Below are 22270 nucleotides of genomic sequence, written 5' to 3' on the forward strand. Positions count from 1 at the left end.
CTACATTTTTTTCTCAAAATTTCCTAGTAAATGTCTGGTTTCCTTTGGAAATAAAAATTTGTGGATCCATCCCAATTGGAGATATTTCTTAAAGAAAAATCGGAAGGAGCGTATGTGCTGGGAGGTGAGAGGCTGATATGCACGGATGGGGAGAGGGACCTTGGGGTGATAGTGTTTGAAGATCTAAAGGCAAAGAAACAGTGTGACAAGGTGGTGGCTGTTGCCAGAAGGATGCTGGGCTGTACAGAGAGAGGCGTGACCAGTAGAAGAAAGAAGGTATTGATGCCCCTGTACAGGTTGATGGTGAGGCCCCACTTGGAGTATTGTGTTCAATTTTGGAGATCATATCTGACGAAGGACACAAAAAGACTTGAAGCGGTGTAGAGGAAGGCAATGAAAATGGAAGGAGGTTTGTGTCAGAAGACGTATAAGGAGAAACACGAAGTCCTGAATATGTATACCCTAGAGGAAAGAAGGGACAGGGGGGATATGATTCAGACATTCAAATACTTCAAAGGTATTAACGTAGAACAAAATCTATTCCAGAGAAAAGAAAATGGTAAAACCAGAGGGCATAATATGAGGTTGAGGGGTGGTAGATTCAAGTGTAATGTTAGGAAATTTTTCTTTACGGAGAGGGTGGTTGATGCATGGAATGCGCTCCCGAGGGAGGTGATGGAGAAGAAACGGTGACAGAATTCAAACAAGCATGGGATGAACACAGAGGATCTCTAATCAGAAAATAATGGGTATGCATTGAAGGAACTAAGGCCAGTACTGGGCAGGCTTGCACAGCTTGTGTCCTGTATATGGACATTCAGTTGAGGACGGGCTGGGGAGGGTTTCGATGGCTGGGATGGTTAAGATGGTCTGGACCGAGCTTTGATGGAGACTCCAGTAGATGGAACCTAAGCACACTACTGGGCAGGGCTCTGGGTTTCTGAACCAGTTATATATAAGAAAAAGGACCATTTAAACTAAATTAATTTATGGAGCTTGTATGGTTGGGCAGACTGGATGGACCACTAGGGTCTTTATCTGCCATGATTTAGCACAGCTACTTACTGTAACAGGTGTTATCCAGGGACAGCAGGCAGATATTCTCACGTATGGGTGACATCACCGATGGAGCCCCGGTACGGACCACTTTAAAAGAGCATCACCACTTTAAGTCTTTAGAAAGTTCACGATAGCCCGCACCAAACATGCACGAGTGCCTTTCCGCCTGACGTAGGTGCGTGGTCCCTTCAGTTAAAATAAGCCAGCTAAGAAGCCAACCTGGGGAGGTGTGTGGGTTGTGAGAATATCTGACTGCTGTCCCTGGATAACACCTGTTACGGTAAGTAACTGTGCTTTATCCCAGGACAAGCAGGCAGCATATTCTAACTGATGGGTGACCTACAAGCTAACAAGAATGGGGATGGTGGGAGTGTTGGCCTTTAAGGAAAATAAATTTTGTAATACATATTGGCTGAAGTGCCCATCCCGTATGAAGAAAGACTCCAGACAATAGTGAGAAGTGAATGTATGAAGTACTATGTGGCAGCTTTACAGATTTCCCCAACTTGAGATGAGTTGTGGCCATTGATTCAAATGGCTTCATCAAACTGGAAAGAACCACATTAAGGTCCCAGACGACAGGCAGAGGCTTGAGAGGCGGTTTAACATTGAAAAGTCCATTCATAAATTTGGAGACCAGTGGAGTAGTGAGAGGCTTTCTCTCTACTGGTAAGTGAAAAGCTGTAATAGCGCTGAGATGGATTCTGACTAAACTAAACTAAACCAAACCTTAGGTTTATATACCGCATTATCTCCACAATCGTAGAGCTCGGCACGGTTTATAGGAGTTGAGAGAGAAAGGAACTCCATGAAGGTTAAAGGGTATAGAGAAAGGGTGATTGGGGGGGCTTACGATGCCAAAGATGGGGTAAGAATTACATTTTTGAAAACAGCCAGGTTTTCAGATGTTTGCGGAAGAGTTGGAGAGAGCTCAGGGTCCGGAGGGGGGAGGTAAGGTTGTTCCAGAGCTCAGTGAGTCTGAAGGGGAGGGAGGTCCCTAGTTTTCCTGCGCGGAAAATGGAGAAACTCAACCATTTTCTGGCTGTGGTAGATACGGCATTAGCGTGTGAGAAAAACCCGCATGTGAGAAACTGCTAAGGCCACTTTTTACTGCAGCTTTAAAAAAAAAAAAAAAAAAACCCAGCCGTTAGGCATCTGTAGTTTTGCCATTTCTACAGCTAGTGGAACAGCAGGTGACTTAATGTTAGAGATGCCAATGCCAGTTATGCTAATATTCTGTAATGTCATCTGGGCGTCAAGATGGTTTGGTAGAATGTTTCAGTGCGATGCACCAGGGTGCCCAGTTAGAGAACTGCCCCATGGAAGGTAATATTATAAAGCGGAGCTTGGTTAAAGCACCATTTATGGAACCTATCTGAAGCCTATTTTAGAAAGACAAGGAAGGATGTATGTACAGTATTAACAGGAAATACTTACATCACAATGACAGACAACACAGGGGTCAGCCTTTGATACGTAAGAGCCTCCATCTTCCAAGATCTGCCCTTCATATAGACATTCTATCAGACATAACAAAAAGAAAATATATTAAAATAGACACCGACACTACCTAAGCACTCAGAAATCATAATTATACATGTGGAGGAGAATAATGAAAAGCCCTTCCTGTGTTCCCATACAATGCCACTGAAAAATTCATGGATAAGAGCCCAAATAAGGAGCTCATCCTGATTGTGGCGACTGATTATCCGATGAGTGGTTTCAAATATCAGGCCAAGTTTGTTTTCTGGTTAGTTACTTTGAAGAGCGTTTCATCAACGGCTTTGAATTGTGCTGTTGATGTTGCTTCTGACAGCCAGCTTTTCCTGTACGGTTACACCATGATCCATCACAGTTGCTCAAAATTAAGTGGCAAAGACAAAAATAAGGTTATTTACAACTGATTGCACATTATGCTCTAACACAGGGGTAGGCAATTCCAGTCCTTGAGAGCTACAGGCAGGTCAGATTTTCAGGATATCCACAATGAAAATGTATGAGATGGATTTGCATGCACTGCCTCCTTGAGATGCAAATCTATCTCAGGCATATTTATTGTGGATATCCTGAAAACCTGACCTGGCTCTGGCTCTCGAGGACTGCAATTGCCTACTCCTGCTATAGCAGATCAATATTCTGCTGAACGGAGCGTGTATAATTTGAAATGAGTAACTTAATGGTTTCCAATCATACACATATTCAGCAGCTCTATCCATTTAAGCAGCATTGCTGAAAATCCACATATATATTGGAACGTCCAACTGAGATGTCTCACGTCATAACTGCTATCTGTGTGGCCTGCTTGTCATCTACTTTACACCCCAATAGGGTTGAGTGTTTCTTTTCAGTTGTGTCAGCTGTCTTGATCGTTGCGTTTTGAAAATAAAATGTGGCTGGCGATACCGTCTCTGAAACATGTGACATCCTGTTTTTTCGTCATTCTACGGTGACTGTACAGGGGTGCTATATTGAAATAAAAAGTGTGTCCAGTCTTGTCCAATTTAGGAAGCTGATTAAAATCATCTCCCTCCTTTACTAACATGTAGACGGCTTTAAGCGCCGGCAGCGGTGGAAACAGCTCTGACTCTCATAGAATTCTTTGAGTGTCGGAGTAGTTACTGCCACTGCCGGCACTAAAATCCACGCTACGCGTTAGTAAAGTATGTTACTTAAGAAATGTTTTTCTTGATAGATTTTGGTTTAAGATAAGGCAATCAGCAAAATTACTGCTTTTGTTTTGATAAGTTGATTGTAAATTTAGTCTTATATGTATGCACATTGTATGTTTAGTTTGTCGATTTTAATTATGTATGTCTTGTATTGTAACTCGCTCAGAATTGTTGGATGTTAATAAGTAATAATTTTTGGTTGGCCCATGTGCCTAAGGCCCCTCCTATGGGTGGGCCTTAAGTGCCTGGGCCAATCAGGCATAGGCCCCTCCCCGGTGCATCCCACAATGCACAATTCTGAGGATGGCGGGCCTGCTGACTGGTTGGCCCAGTTGCCTAAGGCCCCTCCTATGGGTAAGCCTTAAGCGCCTGGGCCAATCAGGCATAGGCCCCTCCCCGGTGCATCCCACAATGCACAATTCTGAGGATGGCGGGCCTGCTGGCTAGACGGACAGAGGATCTGTCCAGCCGGCCAACTTTAAGGTGAGTGGGAGGGGGGGTGTCCAAGGTAGGGGGTGGCCGGGGTAGTGGCGGGGCACGTTTGGGTGTTCGGGGGATCCGGGGGGGGTAGTTGGTCTTCCAGCAGGAGGGCTTGGACTCCCTCCTGCTGGTATTCGGGTATGTCAGTGGGAGGAGGGGTGCGCCTTCGGCAGGAGGATTTGGGATTCCTCCTGCTGGTATTCGGGTTTGTTGAGGGGGGGTGTACCTTCGGTAGGAGGGCTTAGGATCCCTCCTGCTGGTTCGCAATTTTGTCAGGAGGGGGGTGCTGGCAGGAGAGATTGGGCATCTCTCCTGCCACAATCGTTGCGGGGGATTTTGTAACTGGCATTTGATAGATGCCGGTTACAGAATCCTGCTTTTAGGTGAAGGACTGGCCCCTCCTTCATCTAAAAGATCTTGTTTGGGGCATTTGGGACTTGGGCGATTTTTGGGTTGATAATATGTTTTAAGGTTAGACATAGTGGTGTTCTGGGCCATTCCCAAAAAAACCCTAATTTTGGATGCTTTTTTTGAGAATGGACATTTCCCTGCTGCCTACTTCCAGTGTTTAGGGATTTAGGCCAAAAGGGAACTTAGATGTTTTTTTAAAATTATGCCCCTCATAGGTCTATATCAGGTTAGCATTTGGTGCAGGTACTTTGTATAGATCTTAACTCTGTATAAGCAAGATAACTTTATTTCAAACACACTTTCTTATCAAACTTTCAGGAAGTCAATCAAAACTTATCTCTGTAATAAATTTCTCTGACCCCACTCCTGCCTTGATGTACTTTTAGACCACTTCCAGATAAATTTGACCAATCTTTACATACTAATGTAACTTCGAAAAGCTTTCTGTTATATCGCTGTTTGTATACAGTCTCTTCCTCTGTAAACCGCTTTGAACTGTTTGTGGTATAGCAATATTATTATTATATTGAATTTGTATTTTTGAGTATCTATCTTCTAGCTTTTCCTCATTGTTCTGATAGCATGCTGGATTATATGGAGGTTTTTTCTAGATGATTTGAATCTATTTTTCTTAAATTCCACACTGCTGAAATTGTGACAAAGTACGTATGTTTACTTTGTGTGATATTTGAAAAAGTAATTACAAAACAAGAGAATAAGAAAAAAAGTTGAATATTTACCTTCACAGGTAGAACAGCATTCTCCTGGGGGAATATAAGGGTCTGTGCAAGTATGCCGACATATGATTTCTTCACATCTCACTTCACCAAACTTGGAAGGAAAACAGTCCATAGGTGAATTTTTAACTATGAAATCTTTCTTGTCTTGTGGTAGGCCCAGCCGTCAGACCATGACCCAGCAACAACACTGCCTGTTCTCTCTTCCCAGAGACACAAGGGGGCCCTTTTTTACTAAGCTGCGTTAGGCACTACCATGCGCCTAAAACAGAAAAAAAAAAACGGCCTAACATAGGACACATTACAGTGTTACGCATTAGTTTTGCCATGCGCACACACTAAACATGAGGTAATTATTTTTAAAATTTTGGCAGGGAACAGGAGAGTCAGTGGTGCAGAATGGGTGGGGACAGTGGTGTAGCAAGGGTGAGAGGTGCCCGGAGTGGTGATGCCCCTCTTCTCTGCCCCACCCCCTTCCACTCCTTTCCCGCCCCCTCCTGCTGCGCATGCCCTTCCCTTTTCCCGTACCTCGTTAACATTTGTGGTGTGAGCAGCAATGTCAACCTGCTGCTTGCGCCAGCGTCGGCTCTTAAGAACATAAGAATAGCGGAATATGGGGATGAAGATGGCGTCGGGAGCGGATGCCTGAACGAGCCCTGTAGCTCGTTTCTTCTGGAGCCGCGTTGTGATTCTCTTCCCTGGCAGCGATATGGGGCAGAGAAAGGGAGTTCCCCGCCTTGTCCCTCCAGCAGCGGAGTTCCCTCAACGACTGGTCCAGACGACGCTTACGAGCGTCTTTGCTCGTTCGGGTGAAGTGACCCGAACTACTTCAGGAGGAAATCCAGAACTTTCGTGCGACCTCAATGCAGTGAGCCGGGCTTCGTTAAGCCCTGAGCTAAGGCTGGTTCCTCCCCAACCCAGAAGTACTCTAGTGCAGGGAATGTATGGAGTCCGGCATCTCCGAGAAGGAGAGCTCGACCCCAGCACAGGAGGGATATCTCTACTGAACTCTTTGGAAGAAGGTGGAGATGGGAGTCATCAGAAGTCTCCCTGCAGCAGAGAGGAGGAGGTGAGAGGTGCTTCAGAAGGGAATGTTATCAGCTTTTGGGGAGTTGAAGAAACCAGAGAAAATAGATATGGAGGTGCTGTGGCAGGCCATATCAGTCATGGACTCCAACCTTAAATTGAGTCTTTCTACTATTAAAACAGACTATGGAACTGTCTTCTCCAAGGTGAAACAACAGGGGGTACTTCTAACTAATTTGAGTGAAAAATTGGAGGAACAAGGGAATAATTTGAGTTAAGTAAAGAAGGTGCAAATGGAATTGGTTAAAGAAAGATCTTATGTTTCTCGCAAGATGGAGAATTTTGAAAATCAACTGAGGAAAAATAACTTAAGACTTTTGAATTTTCCAAAGTGCCCTATTATATCACTAGTTGAGATGGCTAGAAAATATTTCCGTGAAACTTTAGCCATTCCATCAGAAAATTTACCTCCAATTGTTAGAGCTTATTATTTGAATATAAAGATGCCACAAGGGGAATCCACTCCTACAGAAATTCCGGTAGATAAAGCAGTGGACATGAATTTGTCTTCATTTTTGGAAAACTCCCTTGAGGTTGTCACCCAAAGAACTACCATGCTGTTAACTCTAGCCTTGGAGAGTGATAGGGAATTTATCCTTCGCTTGTATTTTTGTCATATAAATGATAAGTTTTTAGGCTCTAATGTTCGAGTGTTTCCAAATTTGGCTCAGAAAACCCAGAGACGTAGGAAAGAGTTCTTGTCCTTGAGGCCAAGAACTCTTGCTTTGGGGGCATTATTTCTTGTTAAATTTCCTGCAAAGTGTTATGTATCTTACCAAGATAAGAATTTTCTTTTCTTTGAGCCTAAACAACTTTTAGAATTTATTGAATCAAAAGAAAGGTTGGTAACCATGTCTAATGATGTATGACCTACCATTTGGCTGTAATTCGAGAATGTAAGGCCGTGACCTTAAGTTAATTTCTGCTATTTCTGATGGAAGTTATTTCTTTTCTTGATCCTCATTTTTGTGGACTAAATAAGAGACAGTTAATGTTTCCTTTATATGTTCTATTGAATATAATTTCTGGATCTGTAGCAATTTGCAAATGCAATGCTTGTATTAAAAATTGAAAATCTTATAAATAAGAAAAAAGAATTAAAAAAAAGAAAAAAAAAAAAGAACATGAGAATAGCCTTACTGGGTCAGACCAATGGTCCATCAAGCCCAGTAGCCTGTTCTCACGGTGGACAATCCAGGTCCCTAGTACCTGGTCAAAACCCAAGGTGTAGCAACATTGCATACAGAATCTCAAAGAGTAGCAAGATTCCGGAATCCCAGAGAGTAACAAGGATCTAGAACCCCAAAGAGAAGCAACATTCCATGCTACCGATCCAGGGCAAGCAGTGGCTTCCCCCATGTCTTTCTCAATAACAGACGTCACTTCCTAGGCATGGGTCCAAGAGGTGACGCCAGAGGAAGAGCCTGTGCTGGCGCGAGCAGCAGGTTGGGGTTGGCATTGCTGCTCACACCGTGAATGTTAATGAGGTACAGGGAAAGGGCAGTGGCGTGAGATAGTAGAGGGGTGGGGAAGGATCGGGGGGGGCGGAGAGGAGGACAGAGTGCTGGCGCCCCCATGAAGATGGCGTTTGGGGCAAACAGCCCCCCCGCCCCCTCTTACTACACCATTTACTCCCTCTTTTACTAAGGAGCGTTAACTGATTAGCACATGCTAATCGAATTAGTACGTGCTAAATGCCAATGTGTCCATAGACTAACATACATGCGGTACAATTTAGCATGCGCTAATCATTTAGCGCACCTTAGTAAAAGAGGGGGTTACTGTGGATGTGCTAGATCAGTGGTTCCCAACCCTGTCCTGGAGGACCACCAGGCCAATCAGGTTTTCAGGCTAGTGAATATGCATGAGAGAGATTTGCATATAATGGAAGTGACAGGCATGCAAATCTGCTCCATGCATATTCACTAGGGCTAGCCTGAAAACCCGATTGGCCTGGTGGTCCTCCAGGACGGGGTTGGGAACCACTGTGCTAGACAATTAGCACATGAACTGATTAGCTAACTGGCTCTTTATCCAAGCCTTTATTCCATAGGGTGATTGATTATACACTCATTCTGCCACGCACACTAACTAAATCAGAGGTTCTTTTACTAAGGCATGCTAACCGATTTAGAACATAAGAAGTGCCTCTGCTGGGTCAGACCAGAGGTCCATCGTGCCCAGGACCTGTGTAGTAGTCCTCTATCTATACCCCTCTATCCCCTTTTCCTTCAGAAAATTGTCCAATCCCTTCTTGAACCCTAATTCCATACTCTGTCCTCTCACGCCCTGTGGAAGCGCATTCCAGGTGTCCACCACCCGTTGGGTGAAGAAAAACTTCCTAGCATTCTAAGATGCCCATTATATTCTGCCAAACAACAGATATCACCTGAGAATCAGGAACCGCCTGCACCCAGCGGGGCCTGGCCTCATGCTAACCTGTGCTTGGCCAACCCACTAAAAACAGAATTGCCTAAACGTCCTCCCTCCTGCTCTGGCCCATTCAACCCCAAGGACTGTACCATGCTGCTGTGACCAGCAAAACTCTTACTAACCCCACTTCTCTTATGTCTTCTAGTATTGTGACATTATTACCCAAACCATGCCCCAGATGGTAAATACAGCTCTCCCTCCGTATTGCTTATGATCCACTTCCACTACCTTAATAATTTATTCATAGATTTATGGTACTTGTGTGTGTGTGTGGAGGGGGGGAGTTGTGACCCTAACCCTCTCAAATATGGAAGGCGACCTTTATTAGGTCTCCCTTTGACTATGTATTTTATCTCTCTTATTTGAATTTCAGTGCTGTTCATACTTTTGAAACTGTTTCATGGTAATCCTAATCTTAAGTTTCGATTTACTGATTCTGACTTTACCTCATTATATTTGGTCTTTTTACTACTGTTATGCTGCTAATAAAATTGTAAGTTTTATGTTGAATTATACCTGGGTGAATCTCTTCATAAAGGTGGTTAATAAATCCCAATAAATAAATAACACGGAAGCCCTTATCAGCTCCTAAATAGCAGGCAGTAAATGCTACCATGATAATTTTATTATTTTTTTTAATGGCCGCATGCTAATGCCAACATTAATTCAACAAATGGAATAAGCCCTTTTTGATGGCCATTCAGCGCGTGGGAAAGTCTTGTGTAAGGATGCCCTGAGCCTATTTCCCAGTGCAACTTAGTAAATAGATTCCAAGGATCTGTACACCCATTCAGGACCTTTCTCCCAAACACCCTGTGAGAGAATACCTCACCTGACATAGGCACCGAGTGCAATGATCCTTCTCCAGCAAGAATGTCTGGCCGCTGAGCACCTTCCTTCCTTCATAGGTACAGTCTGTGCCAAAGAAAGGGAAACCAGGTGTGGCCATTCTTAGTCTGGCAAACATATATAGTAGAGAATGACCCGGGGACAATTTAGTCCCCGTCCCATCCCCGTGAGTTTTCTCACTGTCCCTGCCCCATTCCTGTAAGCTCTGCCTTAACTACACTAGCCTTGAACACTTATGATTTTAAAGTGTTTGAGGCTTGTGCAGATGAGGACGGAGCTTAGGCATTGGTGGAATGAGGCATTATGACATCACAATCTGAGCTCTAGAATGTTGCTACTTAGGATTTTAAAGGGTTTGAGGCTTGGGCAGATGAGGACGGAGCTTAGGCATTGGTGGATGAGGCATTATGACATCACAATCTGAGCTCTAGAATGTTGCTACTTAGGATTTTAAAGGGTTTGAGGCTTGTGCAGATGAGGACGCTCCCGGAGCTTAGGCATTGGTGGAATGAGGTATTATGACATCACAATCTGAGCTCTAGAATGTTGCTACTTAGGATTTTAAAGGGTTTGAGGCTTGGGCAGATGAGGACGGAGCTTAGGCATTGGTGGAATGAGGCATTATGACATCACAATCTGAGCTCTAGAATGTTGCTACTTATGATTTTAAAGGGTTTGAGGCTTGTGCAGATGAGGACGGAGCTTAGGCATTGGTGGAATGAGGCATTATGACATCACAATCTGAACTCTAGAATGTTGCTACTTATGATTTTAAAGGGTTTCAGGCTTGTGCAGATGAGGACAGAGCTTGCAGAAATGGGGCAGGGACAGGAAAAGAACTCACCAGGAAAATGAGTTTCCAGGGGGATGGGGAAAAATTTGTCCTCGTGTCATTCTCTACTTGGGAGAACAGTATAGAAAATTAAATAAATAAATAGTGTGAAAAGTTTCAGCCTCTGATAACCAGAGCTGGTCTTGTGACATCATAATGCCTCATTTCACCAGTGATTAAGAGCCAACCTCATCAGTGATGTCACAATGGCTTGATGGTCCTTTACTTGGCTCACTTTTACTACAATTTTTTCCCCATCTCCGCAGGAACTCAATTTCCCTGTCCCGGCAAGTTTTGTCACTGTCCCTGTCTCATTCCTGTAAGCTCTGCCTTAACCACACAAGCCTCGAACATTTATGATTTTAAAGTGTTTGAAGCTTGTGCAGATGAGAACCAAGCTTGCAGGAATGGGGCAGGGACAGGAAAAGAGCTCACTGGGATGGGAAAATGAGTTCCCACGGAGATGGGGAAAAAGTTTGTCCCCGTGTCATTCTCTAATATGGACTTACCATGACAAATTGGGCAGCATTCTCCCTCCGCATGAAAAGGGTATGTACAGTTGATTGTGCATTCCACTGGAGAGCATGCCACGGAGCCCAGCTGAAGGATACAAAAATAGTGTCATGCACAGAAAGCCCTCCCGAGCAATGAACTACTGGATGAAGCCATGGACTTCAAGGACTTTCCAGGGTGAATGAAATGTAAAATGCACTGGCTGTGTTGATACGCATCACAACCGCCCGCAAACGCTCCTACTCACATTTCATCCCCAAACTTTGGCACACAATCCCTCCATCTGTCAGATCACTAGATGGACTCTGGAACTTCAGGAAGGAACCTTCCTCTTTACTAACCCAGCGCCTTAAAGTCATTCACCCTGAAATGTCACCCAGTCAACGCACTATGTCACTTAATCTCACCAGATGCTACTTAGTACATATGTTTTATTGTCATGTCTATATTGTAATTTATGTAAACTGTCATCTCTGCTCTGTCTGGATTATTATGGATGTACTTTGTAACCCGTTCTGGGCTCCTTTGGGAGGACGGGCTAAAAATCGAATAAATAAATAAATAACTTCAATCTGCTGTATTTGTTAATAAATGGTAGTTTATTAACAAGGTAACAAATTGACCATCTGGGCAAAAACTGCGCAAGAGTAGAGGAGTAACCTAATGGTTAGTGCAGCAGCCTAAGATCCTGGGGAACTGGGTCCACTTGTCAAATCTAAATCATGAAACTAATAGAACCAACATAAAATACACCTCCACTTAATAGACTTAGAACTATTAGTTCAAATCAGGCAATTATGAGATTATGCAATTTGGGGAAGAAAAGCCTCAGGGCACCGTCCAGGACCACTGTCCTTTCAGACTTACTTGTGCCTCCTCATGGGCATAAAAATCTCCCCACAGTGTTGTTTCAGTACTCTTATAATATTGGCCAACACTCATTTTAGTGCCTCAAATGGTAGACCTGTTTCTGGGTACATTTGGCCTGCTGATTCCAAAAATTATGCCAGTTTTCTCCTATCAGCTCTAGCTTTTGAGATACAGAACATGTGCCATATACCACTCTTCACTTTGCTCGCTCATTAAAAAAAAAAATCAGGATATTTTAATGTAGTGTTTAAATTAATATCAAGCATGAAGGAAACATTAAAAACTAAAAGAAAACTATACAACATGAAAATCTACTTATTTCATATCAAAAGCACAAGTTTATGATACAAACTTTCCAGTCATTCGACATACAAGAAGCTCCTTTTGTAAGACTTCTGAGAGTGGGATCTGCCAGGATAATCGCGCGCAAGATTTCAACAATAGTCTGCCATCATGTGTGCATCCCATCTTCCTTGGTATCTGGCTTCCATTGTTTTTATGTCTTGGTGAAATGTTTCACCTTGCTCTTCGCTTAAGTCCCCAAGGTTCTTTGGAAAGCAAACTAAGTGACTGTGCAGATAATAGACTTTAACAAGCTTGTTGAAATGAAAGAGCATATCCTCTATTAATTGTGTGTAGTTGTCTGCCTTCTTGTTGCCAAAAGAGATTTTCACAACAAGAACAAATGAAGATATCACATGATTCGATATCATTCACCAATGCTATGAAATGTGGATCATTTATAAGCTGCCTGATCTATGGACAATTGGCAATTCCTGCCTTCAGTTTTTCTATGGTAAGTCCAGGCAACGTATGTGCTATGGGGCTCATAATCAAAACAGAAATGCGCCCAAAAACTGGCCTAAATCGGCACTCAGACAATCAGTAGAACAAGTCGTCCAAGTGCCAATAACCGAACTGGGTTTTGGATGTATGTAAAAACGATTTAGGCATCTTCAGTGCTGCTGTACACCCAGAGCTAAAAGGGGCATTTTAGGAGGAGTGGTGAGGGCGGGATTTGGGCGGGACATGGGCCGGACTGCAGCCATAAGAGCTATTGGGGTTGTAGACAGGTGGGTCTAGTAGGGTTTTTTTTGGGGGGGGGCTCACCATGTCCTATAAGGGAGTTGTCCTATAAGGGAGTTGTGGTGAGATGTGTATATGGCACCCTTTTTGTGAAGTTCACTACTGAGTTGCCATGTCTGGGTGTCCAGTCCATCACTTTGCTGGCCTCTTCCATGTCCAAAAGGTCTTGTTCTGGGTGTTTTTGACTTGGACGAATTTTGGGACGAGAATGGGGTATAACGATAGACGACTTCGCGCTCTGGATGATCAAACGGCTGGTCATCCAACTAGATGATTTTTGAAAAAAAATTATTTTGGACGTATTAGGACATTTTACTTTAGCCGACTTTGGGCGACTAAGGCCAAAAACAGACTTAGACATTTCTTTTGATTATGTATTCAATGCATGAACCATCTTTGTTCAATGCTTTTACAAAATTGTTTCATCAGGTCAACCATAGCTAAGAAACTAGAGCTGATGATGTCTATCCAATGCAATTTTCTGCATCAGTGCCCCAAATAACCCCAGGAACAGGTCAAAAAACCAAGGCACCAAGAAAATGTTGTTGGCCTGTATAATCGTTGATATCCATGACCTTCAATCTTTCATTTTATGAATTGTTGTAGACTGTTGCTCAGCCTCATATATTCATAAACAGTCTCTAAATAATTACAAAATAGGAGTGCTGAAACAAAACTATGGGGAGGTTTTTATGCCCACGAGGAGGCACAAGTAAGTCTGAAAGGACATTGGTCCCCGACTGTGCCCTGAGGCTTTTCTTTCCCAAATTACATAATTGTCTGATTTGAGCTACTAAGTGAAGGTATTTGATGGTATTAACTTGGTTCAAGTCCTACTGCAGCTCCTTGTGACTGTGGCAAGTCACTTAACCCTCAGGTACCAAAACCCCCGAAAAACTTTTATTCTGAGCACTCTAGAGGCAGAGGAAGTACCTGCATATAATGTATACAGTGCTGCATATGTTTAGTAGCACTACAGAAATGATTACTAGTAGTAGTAGTAGTAAATCTTTGGAATTTGTTGCCAGAGAATGTGGTGAAAGCAGTTTGCTTATCAGGGTTTAAAAAATGTTTGAATAATTTCCATAAGCCATTATTAAGATGGATTTGGGAAAATCCACTACTTATTTCCAGGATAAGCAGCATAAAATCAATTTTACTCTTTGGGATCTTGCCAGGTACTAGTGACCTGGACTGGCCACTTTTGGGAAACATGATACTGGGCTTGGTGGACCTTCAGTCTATCCCAGTAATGGCAACTCTTATGTTCTTATTTTATGGAGGAATCACTGAAAAGTTCTCAGCCCAACCAATGAAGTTGGGGCAATCTCCATCGAGGGCTATATACTTAGGCCAACCATTTTTCACTTTTTTCGTTCCATATTTTTCTCATGGAATGAAAAATGTGGAAAATCACTGGACTAAGTGTATAGCCCTCGATGGAGACTGCTCCAACTCTGTTCAGAACTGCCCTTATAAAACACTGGCGGAAGTTTACAGTTTCGCATCTAAAATATCATTTATGTCATATCACAAGCAACGGTAAGTGCTTGCCACTGTTCCTTCTAAGCTGAGCAGGAGTCCTCCAGCTACAGTCTAGCCAGTAGGGGGTGCTGTCTCACTATTACATTTTTAATACTTTACTATTACACGTAAAGTAAATTTCGCAGTAACTGCCCCTACCCTCTGGAATTCCGTGCCACAGCAACTCCGCGACGAATCACGACTCGACAAATTTAAGACAGATTTAAAAACTTTTTTATTTCGTGATGCTTTTGCTAACACTTAGAGCCATCATTCCTTTTTTTTTTTTTTTTTATTCTATTTATCAATAATAACCGCTTTCTTTAAAGCATCCCTGTCCATTATGTTTTATCCTAACCCCACTATCTCCATTTTTCTTCTCAAATATGTAACTTCACCCTCCCTTCCCTTCTATCCTCACTGTCTAGTTCGTCTGGTAATGTTATTTGTATATACACAATACCTTTTTTTTTTTAGTTTCTTTTAGTTTCTCTTTCTTTTAAATATATTGTTAACCGGCCAGATATTAACTTGATGGTTGGTATATCAAAATTAATAAAACTTGAAACTTGAAACTTAATAGTGAGGGACAGGCAAGCTTTGCAGGACTCCAGGGAACCAGCCCGTCCCTAGTGATTGAAAGCAAAATATTGAAGCAGTTGCAGGACTTAAGAGGAAACAGTGATGCTTGGGTCTAACTGTTGACAGACGCATAATTCCTAGCACATGTAACCCCTGACCTGCCCATGCGCCACCTACAGCCATGTCTAAGGTTACCAGATGTCCAGGAAAAACCGGACATGTCCTCCTTTTAGATGACTGTCTGGGTTCCTGGACAGAATTTCCAAAACCTGGCATTTGTCTGAGTTTTGGAAAGCCCCGACAAGCTCTGGCCACATCTGGAGAGCCTCTGAGCATGCGTGGATGACGTCACACACATCCACGCAAGCTCCAGGCCCTCCAGACACAGCTGGAGCTCATCAGGGAAGAGAAGAGGCAGTGTGGGGGTGGGACTGGAGGCGGAACTGGGTGGGGCTGGGGGGCGGAACGGGGCAGGATCATGTGTTTGGGGTTTTGCGGAAGAAAATATGGTAACCCTAGCCATGCCCCCTAGAAGTTGTGCATGTCACAATTGCCAATTGTGGCAATTAACTCTAATTAATACTAATTTAAGCCATTAATTGGCGACTAATTCCAATTTTTAAATTAAGAATCATGTGCTGTGGTGGTGTGGCCTAATAGTTAGAACTACTGCCTCAGCACCCCGAGGTTATGAGTTCGATCCCAGTCTGCAACCTGTGACTTTGGGCAAGTCACTTAGGCCCAAATTCCGTAACCAGCGCCTAAAGTTAGGCACCTATTTCGGAGGCGCCTATCTAAATTGAATAACAAGCTCAATTAAGCTTTTTTTAATCAGCACTAATTGAAACATAGGCGCCTATCAAGAAAGCACGATTCTGTAACAAGGCGCCTCTAAAAAAATTTAGGCGGCCTTCAAAAAAAATAGGTGCTATGCATGTTAGGCGTGGGCGTGGCTACGTGTTAGGCGCCTTCTTACAGAATCACTGCTCTTAAGCGTACTTAAGCGCCCAGCTAGGCGCCAAACTTTTAGTCGTGCCTAGAGCTGGCCTATGTCTTAGGCGCCTCCAAAATAGGTTCCGCTCAGCGTGATTCATTATACAGCATCCAATTTTACTTTAATCGCGCTGAACCGTGCCTTATTAGGCGCCTAACTTTTGGGCGCTTCTTATAGAATTTGCCCTTTAATCCCTTCATTGAACATAAGAACATAAGAAGTTGCCTCTGCTGGGTCAGACCAGAGGTCCATCACGCCCAGCAGTCCGCACCCGCGGCGGCCCATCAGGCCCATGACCTGTACGGTGATCATTGTCTGAACCCTTAAATCCCCCTTGGTCTCTCTCTCTATCCCGTCTCTACCTCTATCTGTATCCCTCAATCCCCCTATCTTTCAGGAATTTATCCAATCCTTCTTTGAACCCCCGGAGTGTACTCTGTCCTATCACAACCTCCGGCAGCGCGTTCCAGGTGTCCACCACCCTCTGAGTGAAAAAGAACTTCCTAGCATTGGTTCTAAACATTGCCACAGATACCACAGTTAGATAGAGCCTGTCACGACAGAGAAAATACTTAGAGTACCTGATTTCTAGTCAATATATTGTAAACCACTTTGGATGAATCGCTTCATGGAAAAGGCAGTCAATAAATCCCAATAAATAAATATTCTATAAATTGGGTGCCCAGTTTTCTAGTGTTAGGGGATACGTGTCTACAATTTTATAAGAAAATGTTTTATAAAATTACCCCCCCCCCCCCGCCCCCCGCCAAGGTATAGTTTCCATAGATCCTTCAGGATAAAGCAGCAATTCTGCGACAAATGAGCTGCGTGGAGAGTGTTGAAAGCTACTAATTGCAGGAATTCATCACATGTTACATAAACATGGAAAGAGTGCAACATTCAATTACTTACTCCAGTGTGCTTGATACCCTGATGCTAAATGCTTGGGTTATAGTGGAGATTATGGCATAGTGGTTAGAGCACCCTGAGGATGCGGATTCAAACCCCACACTGCTCCTTGTGACTCTGGGCAAGTCACTTAACCACTATTGCCCCAGGTACATTAGATAGATTGGGAGCCTGCCAGGACAGATAGGAAAATGTTCGAGTACCTGATTTGTAACCCGTTCTGAGCTCCTTTGGGAGGACAGGCTAAAAAAAAAAAAATCAAATAAATAAACGTTTTGCAATATTTCAGGTGATGGTGCCAACACAGTGAAGAGTTAATAAAACTGGGTGTTGTGCTGCATCTCAAGAAGGACTCATGAGCTTAAAAAAGAAAAAATAGGTCAGGAAAGAGAGAGAGAGAGCTGACAAAGAATGAGGGTTGAATTTTACCAGACAGATGCATGTTAGGCACGGGTCTGATGAAGATGGAAAGGTCTCGTTGTTTTGGATGAGTTTCCCATGGTAGGCACAACCTTTAGAGAGAGAGAGAGAAAAAAAAACAACAAAACTTAAATCACTTCCAGTTTTTCTTTTGCATTAGGTCTGTGGTCTGCAATCCTCTAAACTGAGCGGATGTCCTCCAGCTGCATTGCTTCCAGTAGGGGGCGATACTTTAATATTGTGTTTTCAATCTTTAGAGATAGGGAGAACAGAAGAACATAAGAAGTTGCCTCCACTGGGTCAGACCAGAGGTCCATCGCGCCCAGCGGTCCGCTCCCGCGGCGGCCCATCAGCCCCATGACCTGTGAAGTGGTTTCTGACTATTCCTATAACCTACCTCTACTGCTATCTGTACCCTTCAATCTCCTTATCATTTAGGAACCTATCTAGTCCCTCTTTGAACCCTCTGGCCTATCACAATCTCCGGGAGCGCGTTCCATGTGTCCACCACCCTCTGAGTAAAAAAGAACTTCCTAGCATTTGTTCTAAACCTGTCCTTTTTCAATTTCTCCGAGTGCCCCCTTGTACTTGTGGCTCCCCACAGTCTGAAGAATCTGTCCCTGAAGTCTGACAGAGCTTGCTTGTCCCTCACTATTGAAAATGTGATAGTGAAACAGCATCCCCCCTGGAAGGACCGAAGATCTTTTTACTACTGTTAACAAAATTGTAAGTTTTATGTTGAATTATACCTGCTGTACATTGCCTTGGATGAGCTTCTTCATATAGGCAGTTAATAAATTTCATTCAATAAATAAAGGTGGAGGACTCCTGTTCAGCTTAGAGGTGACAGTGGAGTGACTGTCAGGGTGGGGGCGCAAAGAAGATTCACAGATGAGGGCATGAAACAATCCCAGAATTAGCAAGGAGCCACAAGAAAAAAGTCCAACCAAATCCGCAGTAAAGCCACCAAAAGGAAAAACAAACAAAAACTGCAGACTGTGTACAAGATGCAGGCAAAATTTATTGTATCAAAATGAAAATGCAGTAATATGAAACCTTTTTACCAACCAAAGGACCCAACGCGGTCCGTGTTTCGGACAACACGCCTTCGTCAGGGGTCCGTGGTAAATAAGGTATAAATTATATTGCATTTTTGAGTCATTTTTGGCAGCGATTCTTAGCGTGCGATTCTCGGCATGACAAACAGGCACTTGTTATCTTCATTTTGCGGTATAATTTATACCTTATTTACCACGGACCCCTGACGAAGGCGTGTTGTCCAAAACACGGACCGCGTTGGGTCCTTTGGTTGGTAAAAAGGTTTCATATTACTGCATTTTCATTTTGATACAATAAATTTTGCCTGCATCTTGTACACAGTCTGCAGTTTTTGTTTGTTTTCAGAATCCCAGAATTAGCCATAATTAGCCACTTCCTTAGGTTAGGGTTGCCAGATTTTACATATGTAAAATCTGGACACACACACCCCTAGACCCGCCCCCAGGGCTGCCCATCCCCGCCCCATTACACCTCAGTCCTGCCCCTAATCCCACCCTAGCCCCGCTCCTGCTCCTGTTGAACAAAGTACCAGGTTTTGAAAAGCCGTCCGGACCCCCGGACATGTCCTCAACAAGAGGACATGTCCGGGAAATCCAAACATCTGGCAACCCTGTCTTAGGTTATACAGCCGGCGAGAATGAAAACAGTGACAAAATTCATCACCGTTCCCATCCCCGCGGTTAACCGCGGGAAATAAACCCATGTCATTTTCTAGTGTCTATTTCATCCTCTGTCCTTCTACACCAGCATTATTCAAAGCAAAGCTTGCGGGTCAGTGGTTGTGGCCATTCATACTCTGATTCTTCCCTCTTTCCTTAAAGAATGACATGAAGATGGTTTCCCGCGGGGACGGGAATGGTGATGAATTTTGTCACCGTGTCATTCTCTACCTGGCAGTCCACTCTTCTTTCTATATGCCCTTTTTTCTCATAGTGATGTCATCACATCGACACCCATGCCTGTGTGGATGCCCTCCAGCTGTGGCCCTGAGCCTCCAATTTCCGCCAGTGGGGGGGGGGAGGGGGAGGTGCTTGAGGAGGAGGAGGAGAGGCACCAGTGCCAGCTGACTGCATACAGGACATGCTGTGCTAAAAAGCTCTGTTTGTGAACCAATTGGCAATCACAAGATAGATCTGTGCCTGTTATATCACCATTTGGTTTTTATTCAAGCCCCTGATGCAGCTCTTGAGGGGGAGAAACATGGCCATGTCAGGCTGGTAGAGAGTGTTATGTTTTATTCATCTGATTATAAATACATTTTATATTTCTCGTCACTTTGGTCTGCTCCGCATCTTATGCTGTTCTGCTTTGGAGAAGCCATTTTGGAGGGAGGGTGTTTAGGTCAGGGGATGAAAATAACATGCACAGATTATATTTTCAAATATACATGTATTATTTTTTGTGTGAAAAAAGTGACCACAGAGAAACCCATCACTCTTAGTACATGTGCTAAGTTTGGAAGGGACAGAATACACAAACATACGTTTGTTATGAAAATGAATTCAAAGCACAGGTAAAAAATAAGTGGTCTTTGTCCCAAGATTGAGACCTTTATAAAAAATTAAAAAAAAAATCATATTATTAACTGTTACCTGCTGAACAATCTGGGCAGCATTGGCCTGGAATCATAATTGGATGGGGACAGGTCTCTAAACAGTCGGTCCTCTTGCACGTCACAGCGCCGTCTGACTGAAATCATAAACAGGTCAATTACATATTACTTTCCAAACTTCCTGTGCAATGAAGGGGTAAATTCAAGAAATAACACTGAAACTTAAGCCAAACTTAACAATACAATGTACTATTGTTTCTTCACAACTCCCTTCACGACGTTTGCAAGTGCTCAGAACCTTCTTCAATCTTTTAAGCGCCACAATAATGTATACTGAGCGTGAATTCTATAATGGCAGTGCGGTGCGGAAGTTCTTACAGAATACTAGTGAAGCCCATATTTTTGACCTTGGCACGCCCTTGACCTGCTCATACTCCTTCCAGGCCTAGGCTTCCTTTGCACTTGTGTGCCAAAGTTGCGAGACAGACATGGGAGAAGCCATTGTTTGCCCTGGGATCAGCAGTATGGAAAGTTGCTACTCTTTGGGATTCCATATTGCTATACTTTGGGGTTCCAGAATGTTGCTACTCTTTGATCTTTATACTCTTTTTGGGGTTCTGGAATGTTGCTATTATTTGAGATTCTGCAAGGAATCTTGATACTCTTTGGGGTTTTGGAATGTTGCTATCATTTGGGTTTCTGCTACTAGACACTTGTGACCTGCATTGGCCACTGTGCAAACAGGATACTGGGCTAGATGGACCATCGGTTTGACCCAGTATAGCTAGTCTTATGTTCTTATGAAATTAGGCACTTACAGAAAAGTTAGGGTGGGGGGAGGGTAAATCAGTTAAGCACATAACTACTCTCTAAAGTTGAAAGGGGATAGATTCCGTACAAATGTAAGGTTCTTCTTCACCCAGAGAGTGGTGGAGAACTGGAACGCTCTTCCGGATTCTGTTGTGGGGGAAAACACCTTCCGAGGTTTCAAGACTAAGCTGGACTAGTTCCTGCTAAACAGGAACAGCGGCAATTCGTATGTTCTTATGTTGTTAAGGCCTATTAATTCTTATTGCCAATTAGCAAATTAAGTTATGCATGTAATTGAACCTATTCTATAGCCATACACCCAATTCCACACCTAACTTTAGAACTATTTATAGCTCATTTCATCTCAAACATCAGCCCAGTCTTACAATCTCATAGGATACAGGCTGCCAGGAGTATAATATTGATGGTACCAGAGCAGACCAGGCAAAGCAGTCTGTAAATTAATTTAGTAATTAACTACAAAACAACAAAAAGATTATGGAACAGAAGATCACATGTACCCGTTTGTAGTTCCAAATGACCCAACACAGGCTGTGTTTTGGCACAATGAAATGCCTTCCTTAAACCTGGACGTGTGGCCCTGTCCCAGCCCTGCCTTATTCTGCCTCCAGCCCCACCCTCCAAAAGCATCATCTCTTTTTTCCTGACCTCCAGGCCGCATCTGGAGGACCTCCAGCGTGTGTGTATTGTGACCGGGTGCGGCCAAGCTGGGCTCAGCAAGTGGCCTTACCCAGTAACCACAAAACCTCAGTTGAGCGGTTACGTGAGGTTCTATTGGTAGCTTGTTATTGGAATAATAAAAAAACAGGTCCAACGACAGAGGTGCACTTTCCTGCTATAATTTATTGATCAAAATCAAAACAAACTTTCAAACAGGTTTTTTCAGGTTTGTATCACCTGGTATATCATTGCAGCATTCAAAACACAAACAATTGTCAGTTCCAAGCCACAAAAGAGAAAAAAAACTTGTTGCAACTGTAAAGTTTTCTTCAAACACAGCCTTCTCTTAATCTAATACAGAGTCCAAATTTTTTCCCAACTCTCTTTAACAGGAAAAGATTAGCTTATTTCCATTCCTTCTATACTGGGCAACTGTTTCTTCTATCTCCATATTATAAGCAAGGTCCTCAGAGAATGACACGGGGGAAAATCTGTCCCTGTCATCACCCTGTCCCCGGCTCACCATCCCCTTCACCGCCCCGTCACTGCCATTCCCTTCACCGCCATCCCTTTCACCATCACTGCCATCCCATTCACCACCCCGTTCCCGTCCCCGCAGCATCCATATAAGCCTCAGTACTGCAAAACACCATGAAGACAGAAGAGAGTCCTGCCACTACTACTACTGCACTGAGAATCTGTTTCAGTGCCTCT

At 43.5% G+C, this 22270-nt stretch overlaps 2 protein-coding genes across 3 annotated transcripts in view; one reads left to right on the forward strand and one right to left on the reverse strand.

Annotated features, from left to right (window-relative positions):
• The window catches only part of LOC117352262, an 80392-nt gene that overhangs the window by 32097 nt on the left and 26025 nt on the right, over positions 1-22270 (forward strand). The window lies entirely within an intron of this gene.
• The window catches only part of VWCE (von Willebrand factor C and EGF domains), a 79244-nt gene that overhangs the window by 8290 nt on the left and 48684 nt on the right, over positions 1-22270 (reverse strand). For both annotated transcript variants that reach the window (XM_033928603.1, XM_033928604.1), the window contains 6 exons: positions 20106-20202; positions 17464-17546; positions 11066-11156; positions 9708-9790; positions 5360-5450; positions 2497-2579 (listed from right to left, as the gene is read on the reverse strand). In XM_033928603.1, coding sequence (XP_033784494.1) covers positions 2497-2579; positions 5360-5450; positions 9708-9790; positions 11066-11156; positions 17464-17546; positions 20106-20202 — 528 coding nt within the window. The remainder of the gene's footprint in view (positions 1-2496; positions 2580-5359; positions 5451-9707; positions 9791-11065; positions 11157-17463; positions 17547-20105; positions 20203-22270) is intronic.

This window comes from Geotrypetes seraphini, chromosome 19 (genome assembly GCF_902459505.1).
Source record: "Geotrypetes seraphini chromosome 19, aGeoSer1.1, whole genome shotgun sequence".
NCBI lineage: Eukaryota > Metazoa > Chordata > Amphibia > Gymnophiona > Dermophiidae > Geotrypetes > Geotrypetes seraphini.